At 57.5% G+C, this 12,329-nt stretch overlaps 1 protein-coding gene across 1 annotated transcript in view; it reads left to right on the top strand.

Moving 5' to 3' along the window:
- Positions 1 to 1,031: 1,031 nt before the first annotated feature.
- The window catches only part of UBE2QL1 (ubiquitin conjugating enzyme E2 QL1), a 34,957-nt gene continuing 23,659 nt past the window's right edge, over positions 1,032 to 12,329 (top strand). The window contains exon 1 of the mRNA XM_075542976.1: positions 1,032 to 1,778. Within this exon, the coding sequence (XP_075399091.1) occupies positions 1,032 to 1,778 (747 nt within the window). The remainder of the gene's footprint in view (positions 1,779 to 12,329) is intronic.

The following is a 12,329-nucleotide window of genomic DNA, read 5'->3' as shown; positions in this document are numbered from 1 at the left end:
TCAAGGGGTTAAAGGAAGACGGGGGAGGGGCGGGAAGCCCTGGTTGACCTCCCCCTTCCATTTCTCCAGCGCTCCCTGGGCCCTCAGAGACCCCGGGGATAGTGCCAACCGTGGACACAGTGGGACTGCCTTTCTCCGCTACCTTTCGGACGCAGCTCTCTCTGGTCCCCTCCCGCTGGGACCCCACTCGGGAGCACAGGGTCCCCGGCGAGGCGGGCGACGGGTGCGCCAGTCCTTTACTAAGCGGGACGCGAAGCAGCCCACCTTTTCCCCCTCCCGCCCCTGCCCCTCTCTGGCCCGGCTTCCCACCTTTGCATCAGACCTCGGGGAAGTGACTTCTCTCCCACCCCATCCCCACCGGCCCCAGACCGCGGGCAAGGACGCGGGGACGCCTGACCCGGGGAATCAGCCCAGGGTGCCTTTCCACCTTTCCCAGCGCTCGCGTCCTCCGCAGGGTCTAACGGGCCGGAGCGGGGTGGTCTGCCTGGGGTCGGGGTGAGCGCACGGTGACCCGGGGACCGCGGCCGGTAGCTGGTGGCCGCGCGCTGTCTCCCCCCAGCGGCCGCGCGCGTCGCCGCGGGAGCCGGGCGCCGGGGGGCGGGGGGCGGGCGGGGCGCGCAGGCAGCCGGCGGCTCCGCCCCGACCCCCCGCCGCCGGTGCCGCCCCCGCCGCCGCCGCGCGCGCCTCAGACGGAGCAGCGCCTCTGCAATGTCAGCAGCCGCAGCGGCGGCGACGCCAGCGCCAGCGGCCGGGACCCCGCGGTAGCCGCCGGCGCGCACGGCCCGGCGGGCACGCACGAGCCAGCCGGCAGCCACCTCGCCTTTCCGGGCTCGGCTCCGCTCTGCAGGCGGCTGCGCGCCGCTGGGACCGCGACCCGCGGGCGCCGCGCACAAAGGGCCGGCCGGCCGGCCAGCGGGCTGTGCGCCGCGTCCCCCGCGCGCCCGAGCCCGAGCTCCGCCGGCGCCCGCGCGGCGCGTCCTATGCCCGCGGGCTGAGCGCGCTGCCCGCCGGGGGCCGGGCCGGAGCCTAAAATGGCCACGCTGCTCCGCAAGATCGGGCTCATCCGCCTGCACAACCGCGACACCGAGGACCCCAAGCACCACCACAACCACCGCGGCGGCGGCGGCGGCCCGCAGAGCGCGTCGCTGCGCGGCAAGGGCGGCGCCAAGAGCGGCGGCCACAAGGCGCCCGCGCCGCACCCCGCCGGGGCCGGCGACGCCAGCCCGGGGCCCGGCAAGGGCCGACGCGCGGCCGAGCTGGCCCCGCGCGAGCGGGCGGCCCCGGGCGCGGCGGGCGCAGCGGGCGGCGATCGGGCGGCGGGCGCCAGGGCGGGGCCGGGCCCGGCGGCGGCGGTGGCGGCGGGCGGCAGCCTGGTGCCCGCGGCGCGACAGCTGCACTGCACGCAGGTGCGCAGCCGGCGGCTCATGAAGGAGCTGCAGGACATCGCGCGCCTGAGCGACCGCTTCATCTCGGTGGAGCTGGTGGACGAGAGCCTGTTCGACTGGAACGTGAAGTTGCACCAGGTGGACAAGGACTCTGTGCTGTGGCAGGACATGAAGGAGACCAACACGGAGTTCATCCTGCTCAATCTCACCTTCCCCGACAACTTCCCCTTCTCGCCGCCCTTCATGCGGGTGCTCAGCCCGCGCCTGGAGAACGGCTACGTGCTGGACGGCGGCGCCATCTGCATGGAGCTGCTCACGCCGCGCGGCTGGTCCAGCGCCTACACGGTGGAGGCCGTCATGCGCCAGTTCGCCGCCAGCCTGGTCAAGGGCCAGGTAAGGGGCGTGGGGGCCGGGAATGGACGAGAGCAGGACCCCGGAGGCTGCCTCGTGGGTTGTCGGGGGTCGGGAGCAAGAGGGCGCAGGCACAAATGAGCACTGAGGGCCCTGGGACCCCCACCCCAGTTTCCTTCTTGGCCCGCAGGCCTCCGGGGGCACAGAGGATGCGAGGCACAGGCCGACGACGGGTAGCCAAGGAGAAGCGGGCGCGGGGACACCCTCGTCCCCGTCTTCTTCCGGGCCCACCCGGAGCCGGGGACTCGAAGGAGCATGGACAGCTGAGCGCAGTCCCGCAACAACGGGTTCTCCTTCTCAGCCAATGGCGACTTGGGGAGGGGGCGGGCACGGAGGGCGCAGGGTGCAGAAGGAGGGGACTGCTGAGCGCAGCGTCCCCCAGGTCTCATTTCCAGCCCCCCGCTGGCGGAGGTTCAGGGGGCGCTAGGTGTAGCGGGCTGAGGGGCAGCCGGATGTAATGGTGACAGGAGCCCCGGGGGTCTCCTTTCCTTCCCGCAGGCAGCTGGGGCGCAAGCCAGAGGGGCATCAGAGTGCACTACCCAATGGGGTCTGGGGTCCGGGAAGGACCATGGGTGCAGCGTGTGGGTACCCGCCCTCCCCTCTCCGGGCTCTCCCTCCTGCCAGGTCTGCTCGCTGGAGACTACTGTTCCTTGTCAACACGCCTCCCACCCAGAAATGGCCTTAGTGTCCCCGCTTCCGCCCCTAAGATCTTCCCTACCCTGCTCCCCAGTCCCTGGGCCGGTCTTTCTGATAAGCGGTCCCACTCTGACCCCTTGCTCCCGCTTTGGCCTGAATCTTCTCTTTGGGTCCCTCCTCCATTCTCTCTCCCCTCCGCCCACGGGAAGCCCCTCAAGTGGCATCCGCGTCATGCTGGCGGGCCTCAGGCCCTCTCCGTCGCCCCCCTTTGCCGGCTCACCCCCATCTCCATCTGAGTAATCTACGTGGGGGTGGGAACTTTGTGTACCTGGGATCCGCGTATCACCCCTACGCGCAGTGCACAGACGTGCGCACCACAAACAGGCGTGCGCAGGTTTCTAGGGCCGTACCCAGAAAGGATGCCCTGCGGAGGGCCAGACTAGCGCCCCGCTCCTCCTTCTGAGCTGAATCGAGTGGAAAGGGCAAAGACTAGGTGGGAAGGGAGCGCTTCCCTCAGCGACTAGACCAGACGTCCTGGGGGAATGTTGCCCCTCTCCGCAGGCACCTCCCCCTCCCTGCTCTGAGGTGTGGTTCAAGGTCTTGGTCTACTTCAGACCATGTGTTCCCTGTGGCTAGTGGGTTCCGCTTTTGGCTGCTAACTACAAGGTCAGTCGTTCGAAACTGCTAGTCGGAGGCTTTCTACTCCCACTGTAATCCCACAGAGAGCAGTTCTACCCAGTCCATGTAGGGTTGCTATGAGTTTGTGTTTGTAGAGTTTGTCCCTGCCTGCCGCCAGCCCCCGGTATTGAATTAAATCCTTTGTGTTTTATTTCACACTGTCGGTACCCACCGCCGCCCTGTCAGACCTGACTCACATGGGGTGGCGGAGAACTGTCCCCGCGGGTTTCCAAGGCTGTGCGTCTTGTCCCGCCAAGTTCCTTGTGGCTGCAGTCTGTTTCCCAGCTCTTAACCTACCGTGCCACCAGGGCACCTGGGTAATGCCAACAGTTTCATTCTAACTGTGGAACTGGTGGGGGTGGGGGCGCTGTGAGGCTGAGCTGGAGTGAACTACCCCCCCCCCAGGACTTGAGGGTGGAGAGTGAATGAATGAATCTTCCCAGATCTGTCTCTTCTGGGCTGTGGACCCAGTCATCCTGGCTGCCTATTCCCATGCTTTAAGCCCGTGACCTTGTACAACTCGGGGGGGGGGGGGGGGGGGGGGGGGGGAGCTGTCCCTGAATCGACAGTAACCATTCTGTAATAAGGTTGTGGTTTTATGGGGCGGGGGCATCTCTTAGCTCCCGGAAAACGTGTTATTTGGTAGCAGGCCCCAAGGGACCCCTCTGAGCTTTCCACAGGGGTGTTGTCCAGAACCTTTGAGTCCTGTTCCCTGTCCCTGCCTCTGCCGCTGTCATCCTGGGTCTCCGTGCACAGCGTGTGCCAGAAGGCAGAGCGAGTCCCTACTGGTGGCCAGCAGAGGGCCCAGATAACTCTCCGAGGGCCTAGGGCCCCTGAATCAACATTGGATTGAGGGTGGGAGGGATGTCACATCTCCAGGAGACCATGTGTAAGTGGGACAGCGTGTCCGAGGCGTCCGTCGCGCCAGGGACAAGCTGGCCGGGATGTACGGAGCCTGTGCTTCAGTGGAAGCCATGGGGGCAGAAGAGAGTGACAGCTGGTATTTTCAGCCAGAACTGATCAAATAAATGATGCTTGAAGAAGTTACCGCAAAAAAAAAAAAAAATGACCGGGGTGCTTGCTTGATAAGGATCCCTGGTGATCACATGGGGTAAGCACTGCTCTGTAAACCACACGGTCGCCAGCTGGAACCATCAGACCCAGAGGCGGTCAGCTCCCCTGAGTGTGCAGCCGCTGAGACCCAGCCGTGTGGTTCTGCTCTGTCCAGCAGGGCCTCAGCCAGTGGGAGCCAACTGGCCGGCAGTGGGCTGGGCTTTCTGGTTCTACCAGCGTTGTGTCAAACCTGGCTGATCAGATGCTTCACCAGGACCATGTGCCTTTTGTTCTTTCTCTCCAAGGAGGATGTCTCTGGGACTCTGAGGAAGAGCAGTGTGACCTTGTAGATTTGGGAGGGATCCCTAGGTCCCCCTGGACAGGGCTTTCGCCCTGAAAGGCGCAGCCAGATCAGATGCTGAAGCAGATGGGGGCAAGTCCTCCTAGGCTTCTGAAAGAGCATTTCTGAGTGATTTCGCGCTTTGCACTTTCACCTGAAATGCTATGTATGAAGAGTTCTGCTTCCATGGCCAGATTTGTCTCTTAAAATAGGCTGGGTCTGTGTGTGTGTGTGTGTGTGTGTGTGTGTGTGTGTGTGTGTGTGTGTGTCCAATGGCCAGCGATGATTTGAAGACTGGGGAGACTGGGAGACGTCTGGGAGCCAGGGTCATGGAAATGGGATAATGGGCACAGAAGAACAGACTGTCTCTGCGTTGGATTGAGGATGGGAGGGACATCACATTCCCACTTACCCTTCAGCGTTGGGCGAGTGTGTCCTCACTTGGAAAGGATTCAGGACCCCTGGGGGCGCAGTGGGTTTCGGGTGGGGCTGCTCACTGCAGAGCCGGCAGTTTGAAACCATGGGCCACTCTGAGGGAGAAAGGTGCGACCGTCTACTCCAGGAAAGAGCTGCCATCTCGGAAACCCATGGGGGGTTGGGGGGGGGCCTCCCTGTCCTGCAGGGCCGCCATGCATCGGGCTCAACTTGGTGGGTTTGGTTTTGGGTGAAAGGATTGAGCAGCAAGTCTTCTTTACCGTCACCTTCGAAGAGCATTTGAATCTGAAAAGGCTTCTGGCTCTTTCTTGCCCTGGTGCCCCTTGCCACTGAGTGCAGGCCCCTCGCAGTGACCCTGCAGAGTGTAACAGCCCCCAGGGGGTGCCAAAACCAAACCCACCAAGTTGAGGGGGTGCCAGAGGCTGCACCTCTGTGCAGAAGCAGACTGCCCAGTCCCCTCCCCGGAGCGGCTGGTGAGGCTGCACCACCGAGGGTCTGCTTAGCAGCCAGGGGCTCTTCTCTCCCCCACCGCATCTAATCAATTCGGGCCGACTGCAGCCCTGTGGTGCCCAGGGAAAGACCCCCAGGTTTCCAAGGCTGTGAATCCTTGAGGGTTGGAACCACCCACCTTTCCACGAGCAGCCAAGCACTTAATCTCTGGGCCACCAGGGCTCCCCTGCACTAAAAGACGCTGAATAAGAACCGCATGCTTCTACCCAAGCTTACCTCCCGCTCTGACACAAGGACCCAGCAGTGCTCCATCGGCACCCTGGCAAGGCCCGGTGAGCTGCTTCCCATCGTGAGGAGCATGAATGGGCCGACTGAACAATGTCTGCAGACCTCACTGGATGGGACTCACCAGCTGCATGAACACACACACACACACACACACACACACACACACACACACACACTGCTCGAGAACACAACTGCGTGGTGTTCAGAACAAGGTACGGCCGTCCCGTTCTTCAGAATCTTTAGAATCAACGTGAAAAGACTGAACATGCACTTCCCAAGTTCGCCAGGGCTCATTATTGAAAATCGCTATCTTACATGTCAGTTTATTAATTTAATTACATCTTAATTGCACTCCATGCCCCTCCCGCCCACGCCCCCCCTCCTCACACACACACACAGCACATTGTGTTGTGTTATCCTCTCCAGATTCTGTGGTATATAATGACCTGGATGACGGGGGGAGGACTGGGCCATTTCTTAAAGCCCAGGTCCCATTGAGTTGAGAGTTCCATGCGGATTTGAACACACCCGTCTCCCAAAGAGACTCATTTAAGCTCTACATTGAGAATTCCAAACACCTTTGTGCACTTGAGACAAGGAACGGGGGCTGATGTTTGGGGGTTCTGTGTGTGAAAGGATGGGATTGTGGTCACGTAGCTTCAGGTCCCCAAAACATGATCATGTCCTAGGATTGAGTACAGACTCACTGCTGATAGACTACCCACTGTTCACACTGTAGTTACCAGATGGTTGTTGCTGCTCAGTGGTGGGTGCCTGGTCCCAATGACAGGGGCCTGGTGTACAACATTGCTAAACACTACCCGGTCCTGTGCCGACCTCACACATGTTCTTCGAGTTGAGCCCATGGTTGCAGCCACTGTGTCCATCTGGCTCGCCAAGGACCAGCCTCTTTGTCCAGCATGATGGCCTTCTTCAGCCCCTGCTCTCTCCAGACCACATGTCCAAAGCACTTGACATGAGGTCTTGCCATTGTCACTTCCAAGGAGCATTTGGCTGCACTGCTTCCAAGACGTGTCTGGTCATTCTTCTGGCAGCCCACAGTCTATCCAAGATTCTTCGCCAACAGCATGATCCAAAGCCATCAGCATCTCTTCTGTCTGCATTACCTATTACCCAGCTTTTCCATGCATATAAAAACCCAAAACCAGTCACTGCTATCGAGTTGATGCCAACCCACGGCGAATGCCCTGTGGTTAATTTCCAAGACTCTTAACTCTTCACGGGTGGAGAAAGCTCCATCTTTCTCCCGTGGAGTGGTTGGTGGCTTCGAACTGCTGACCATGCGGATCACAGTCCATCTGACAAGCACATGCCCAGAAGGTCATTGAAAACACCCTGGCTCGAGTCAGGTGCACCCTAGTGCTTGAGGGACCATCTCTGCTTTTCGCTAGCATTCTAAAGACGTCCCTCGGGAAAGGTTTGCTCAATGTCATGCGTCGTCGGACCCCTGGGCTGCTGCTTCCATGGGTCTCGGTGGCAAATCCAAGTACACGTACAATGAAATCCTTGGCGGCTTCGACCTCTTCTTTGCTGACTATGGTTTTGCCTATTGGCCCCGTAGTGAGGGATTTTTTCTTTGTGCTGACACTTAACCCATCCTGAAGGCTGTGTGTAGTCTGTGAACCTCTTCAGTAAGCGCTTCAAGTCCTCTTTGCTTTCAGCAAGCAGCTACCCAATGACCCCCACAGTCATAGGTCATGTGCTTTGGGAAGACAATCAAGATTAGGGATTGCAAAAAAGAATCCATACTGTTCCCAAACCAATCACTGGTTAAGAAAGAATGCCACGTGCCTTTACACGCACGTTCTTCTGTTTGTGGGGGTCTCTCTTTGTCTTCAGCGAGGAGTCCTGGCAGTGGGGTGGTTCCAAGGTCAGCAGCTCACGATGACCAGGGGCTCTGTGGAGAGAGACAGCGCTTTCTGCTCCGATAAAGAGGCCTTAGAAATGCACGGGGCAGTCCTACTCCGGCCTCTCGCCTTGCTGTGGTCAGCATGGATCGATAGTGCGTTCGGTGTTGGGGTTCAAGTTTATGAAGTAAGAAGGGGCCGGTTTTCCTCACAGGGTAACCGCCCGTTTACCCTTCTGAATTGAGGATGCCCTAGACTGGTTTTGTTTCCATGTCTTCAGGGAAATCAAACCATTGCCTGGGCCTCATCTGTTATATAAGGAAGATGCCTGCTTACACACTTCCGTGCACAACGTAGAAAGGCGAGCTGCGTCACACAATGAGAGACAGTCGGCCACATAACGAGGCGTTTGCCCAACTGCTCACGTGGTCCTCATCGTCAGCATCTCGTGCACGATGTCGGTCGCACTGTGGCCGTTCCCCCATGACATGGGCGTATGCATCACTTATAGGATCTGTTTTGTGTTGGAACTATTGGCCTGGATGCCTGGCCTGTTCACCTGTTCCTAAACTCTCATCTGACTGAAATAGAGACCTTCTGCAGTGAGAGAAAAACACTTCTCTGTGGTTTTTCAACGTAAATGGTAAAAGTGTTACATGTCTCTTTTGAGCTCACCACCAGCATCCTTTATTGCTGGATCAAAGCATTCCACTCTGCAGCGTCTGAAGCAGAGAGGTGGCATTCAAAGGTGGTCTGATGCTGACTTGAACTACCTCACTGTGTAAGCTGAGCCCTGGACTGCCTGGCCGGAAAGCCTGTGTGTGCAGGGATGTGCTCAGGGAAGATCCTGAAGGCCATTTGGAGGGAATACCAAAGCTGGCTCCTAGGGTCAGATCAGCTGGCGGTCCCGCTGTCCTTGGTAACAACTGCGACATTGCCAGGGGCAGGAGACAGATGGCTGTCAGATGACAGCTTCTCACTCCATCTTCTCAGAGCTGACCGCAGGGCTTGGCATGAAGGTGGCAGGATGTTGACAATGCTGCAGATGCTGAGGGTCATGAGAGTGCTTGTCGATGCTGGAGATACTGAGGATGCTGGGGATACTGAGAAGAGGGACAGGGAGGATGCTGGGGATTCTGAGGATACTGAATGATCCTGGGGATGCTGATGATGCTGGGGATTCCGAGGATACTGAATGATCCTGGGGATGCTGATGATGCTGGGGATTCCGAGGATACTGAATGATCCTCGGGATATTGGGATGCTGAGGAGGGTGGGGATACTGAGGATGCTGGGGATTCCGAGGATACTGAATGATCCTGGGGACACTGGGGATGCTGAGGATGCCGGGGATACTGAGAATACTGAATGATGCTGGGGATACTGAGAATACTGAGGTACTGGGGATACCAAGCATGCTGGGACATTGAGGATGGTGGGAACACTGAGGATGCTGAAGATACTGGGGATACTGAAGATGTTTGGGGATGCTGAGCATGCTGGGGATGCTGCCAACAGCATCCCCTGGTGAGTCCCCACCCCTTCCCAGTCTTTACTGTATGAATTGTGCCAAGATCAGGGCCAGTAGCTGAGTGTGGAAAGGTGGCTCGACCCAGCCAGGCAAATTAATAGGACTCTCTGTTCTAATAATAGCTGATGCAGGGCAGGCTGGAAACCAGCTGGCGGCACTGGGAGCTCTGGGGGTGGCAAGGCTGGCTGATGAGTGCATCGCTGTTTCCGGGGAAGTCCTGGATTGATCCTGTCCATGGGAACAGACAGTCATCCCAGAGTGAACAGGCCTGGGGCCATTTGATGCTGAGGCTGGGCTGGGTCCAGGTCCAGGCTCTTGAACACAGGCAGTAGACAGGTGTCCCAGTTGTCTCAGGGGCTTGTGCAGCTCGGCTTTGTTGGGAGAAACTCTGGTTCAGCATGGGGCTGGAGGGGGATGTGGGGACACAGGTGACCCCCTGTGAGGTCTTACCTCCCACACAGGAGACCCAGCGGTGACTTCTGCCTCCTGTCTATCAGGGGAGGCTCCGGTGTGCTGGGGTGCTACTCAGGTTCAGCGGTGCTTCCAGACTAAGACTAGGAAGCAAGACCTAGAGATCTCCCACTGAACCTCCGCTGTGGAAAACACAGGGGTCACAAGTTTGAGAGCACTGAACAGGGGCCCACCTGGGGCCAAGGGCCCACTCAGTTGCAGCTCACAAGTACACAGATCTATAGGTCTATATTTATATGTAGGTCTATATATATGCACACACATATGTATATATGTGTATATACAAGGGGGTAACCCCCCAAAATGGATTTTTCCCCAAAACTATGTATTTAAATTTTTTTACAAAAAAACCTATCACCTTCAAAGTCCTCTCCATTACACTTAATACATTTGTGAAATCTGCAATTCCATTCTTGAAAACATTTCTCAAGCTCATCTGTTTGGATGACTGACAGCACCTCCTCTTTTTTTTTCTTCACATCTTCTTTGTCAAATTGCTGTCCTTTCATGTCCCTGTTCATCGGCGGAAACAAAAAGAAGTCACACAGAGAGAGGTCAAGTGAGTCAGGGGTGTGGGGCAAGAGAGGCATGCTGGCTTTTTTGCCCAAAACTGGCGCACTGAGATGACTGTGTGAGCAGGTGCATTGTCGTGGTGGCAAAACCAGTCCCCTGTCTGCCACAATTCAGGCCTTTTTTTTCCGCACACTGTGACACTATCTTTTCAGAACCTCTAAACAGAAAGCCTGAGTAACAGTCTGACCTGGTGGGACGAACTCCAATTGCACTGCCTCCCACATGTCACACACATCTTTTGGGGGTACCCCTCATATATGTTTGTCTACATGTATGTGTATCAAACATATATATGCACACATGCATGTAAAAACCAATCTCTAGTGAGCTGATCCTGGGTCAGAGAGAACCTACACCGTATTTCTGAGACTGTCAATCTCATGAGAACCAAGCAGCCTCAGCTTTCTCCCACAGAGGGGTTAGTGGGCTTGAAGCACTGACATCATGGTTAACAGCCATTGCTTTCCTGACAGCCTGCAGGACCATATGTATACGCACATGCCTGTAATTGTGTGTCAGGAGAAAGGCACGGCTTTCTGCTCCTGTAAAGAGTCCGTCTCAGGAAGCTGCAGAGGCAGTTCTACCCTCTCCTGTAGGGTCACCCTGAGTCTACATTGGCGTGATGGCAGTGAATTTGTTGTTGTTTATATGTGTATGTACGTCTAGATTCATGTCGCACACACATCTGTGTATGATCTATGTATGCACACACATGAGGAGCCCGGGGCTGTAGGCACACATGGGGCTGCACTCGGCATGGTCGGCAGTTGGGTGCTGGAAAAGAATGGTGACAGTACCATGGACTGCCAACAGGACACGCAGATCTGTCTTGGAGGGAGCACAGCCAGAGTGCTCCTTGGAGGCCAGGATGGCGAGACTTCGTCTCACGTACTTTGGACATGATGCAGGAGAGGCCAGTCCTTGGAGGAGGACATCATGCTTGGTGACATGGAGGGGACATGAAGGAGGGAAGGTCCCTGTTGAGATGGACTGACACAGTGGCTGCAACCACGGGCTCACACGTGGGAACAGTTGTGAGGATGGCACGGGACCAGGTGAGATTTTGTACACAAGGTGGCTTTGGGTGGACCTGATTCAATGGCCCCTGACAACAACATAGGAGCCCTGGGGGCCCTGCCGGGTAAGTGCTGGCCTGTCAACCAAACGACCCTCGGTTCAAGCCCACCCTTCACTCCGAGGAGAAGGTGAGGCTTCTGCTTCCATGAGGACTTGCGACCTCAGAAACCCTGGAGAGGGCCACTGGGGTCAGCATCAACAGGGGGACAGTGGGCTTTTCCTGCGGGCTGTACCTATGTGATGTGCTGGTGGTTAGACAGTCCTGCAGAGAGATGTTACATGGTCATACATCTCCCTGTAGGACTGTGCAACCACGCTGCACTATGTGATGTGCTGGTGGTTACAGTCACACAGGGAGACGGATCATACGTATGTGATGTGTACAGTGGTTTCATAGTCATGCAGAGAGACGGATCATACATATATGGTGTGCATAGTTGTTCCATATAGACATACAGAGAGATGCATCATGTATGTGATGTGCATAGTTTCGTATTCATACAGGGAAATGGATCAACTATATGGTGTGCATAGTTGTTTCATATTCATACAGGGAGATAGATGTATCATACATACAGGAGGTACATAGTTGCCATCCATATCATATATGTGGGTCATCTTCAGAGAGCTCCAGGGGAAATGGAAGGAGAAGCTGGTGAGGCTTTCCCACAAAGGGCTCATGCGTGCAGGTCTGCCTCGCAGGCACTGTGGGCTCGGCCCCAGACCCCATAAGAAAGTGCATGCCCCCCCCCAGTGGGCCCCCCGGGCGTTGGGATTTCCCAGTGGGTGTAGGAGCTGAGCTGACCCCCTTCCGCTGTCAGTCCAGTGTGCAATGAGAATCCACGGTACACTTCGGAAACGGCCACAGCGTGACCCAGGCCGTGGGACCCCAGGCAGCGACAGGCCTGCTGGACCGGAGCATCCCAGTACCACGAGGTCGCCTGAAGAAGGGCCGTCATTCGTGTTTTCTAGGACAGAGAAGAAATCCTTTCAGCCCACAACAGAACTCACCCAGCGGGCAGGTCTCTAAGGGAGGTCCGCACACCTGAGAGCAGTCGCCCTTTGAGATGAGAAGGTCCGAGTTCAGAAGGGCTCTGGTGGAAGGAGGCGGGGAAGCCGGTCGGCTGAGGAGG

The sequence above is a fragment of the Tenrec ecaudatus genome, chromosome 2 (assembly GCF_050624435.1).
Source record: "Tenrec ecaudatus isolate mTenEca1 chromosome 2, mTenEca1.hap1, whole genome shotgun sequence".
Taxonomy (NCBI): domain Eukaryota; kingdom Metazoa; phylum Chordata; class Mammalia; order Afrosoricida; family Tenrecidae; genus Tenrec; species Tenrec ecaudatus.
The sequence above is the reverse complement of the archived record's forward strand: the minus strand, read 5'-3'. Positions and strand labels throughout refer to the sequence as shown.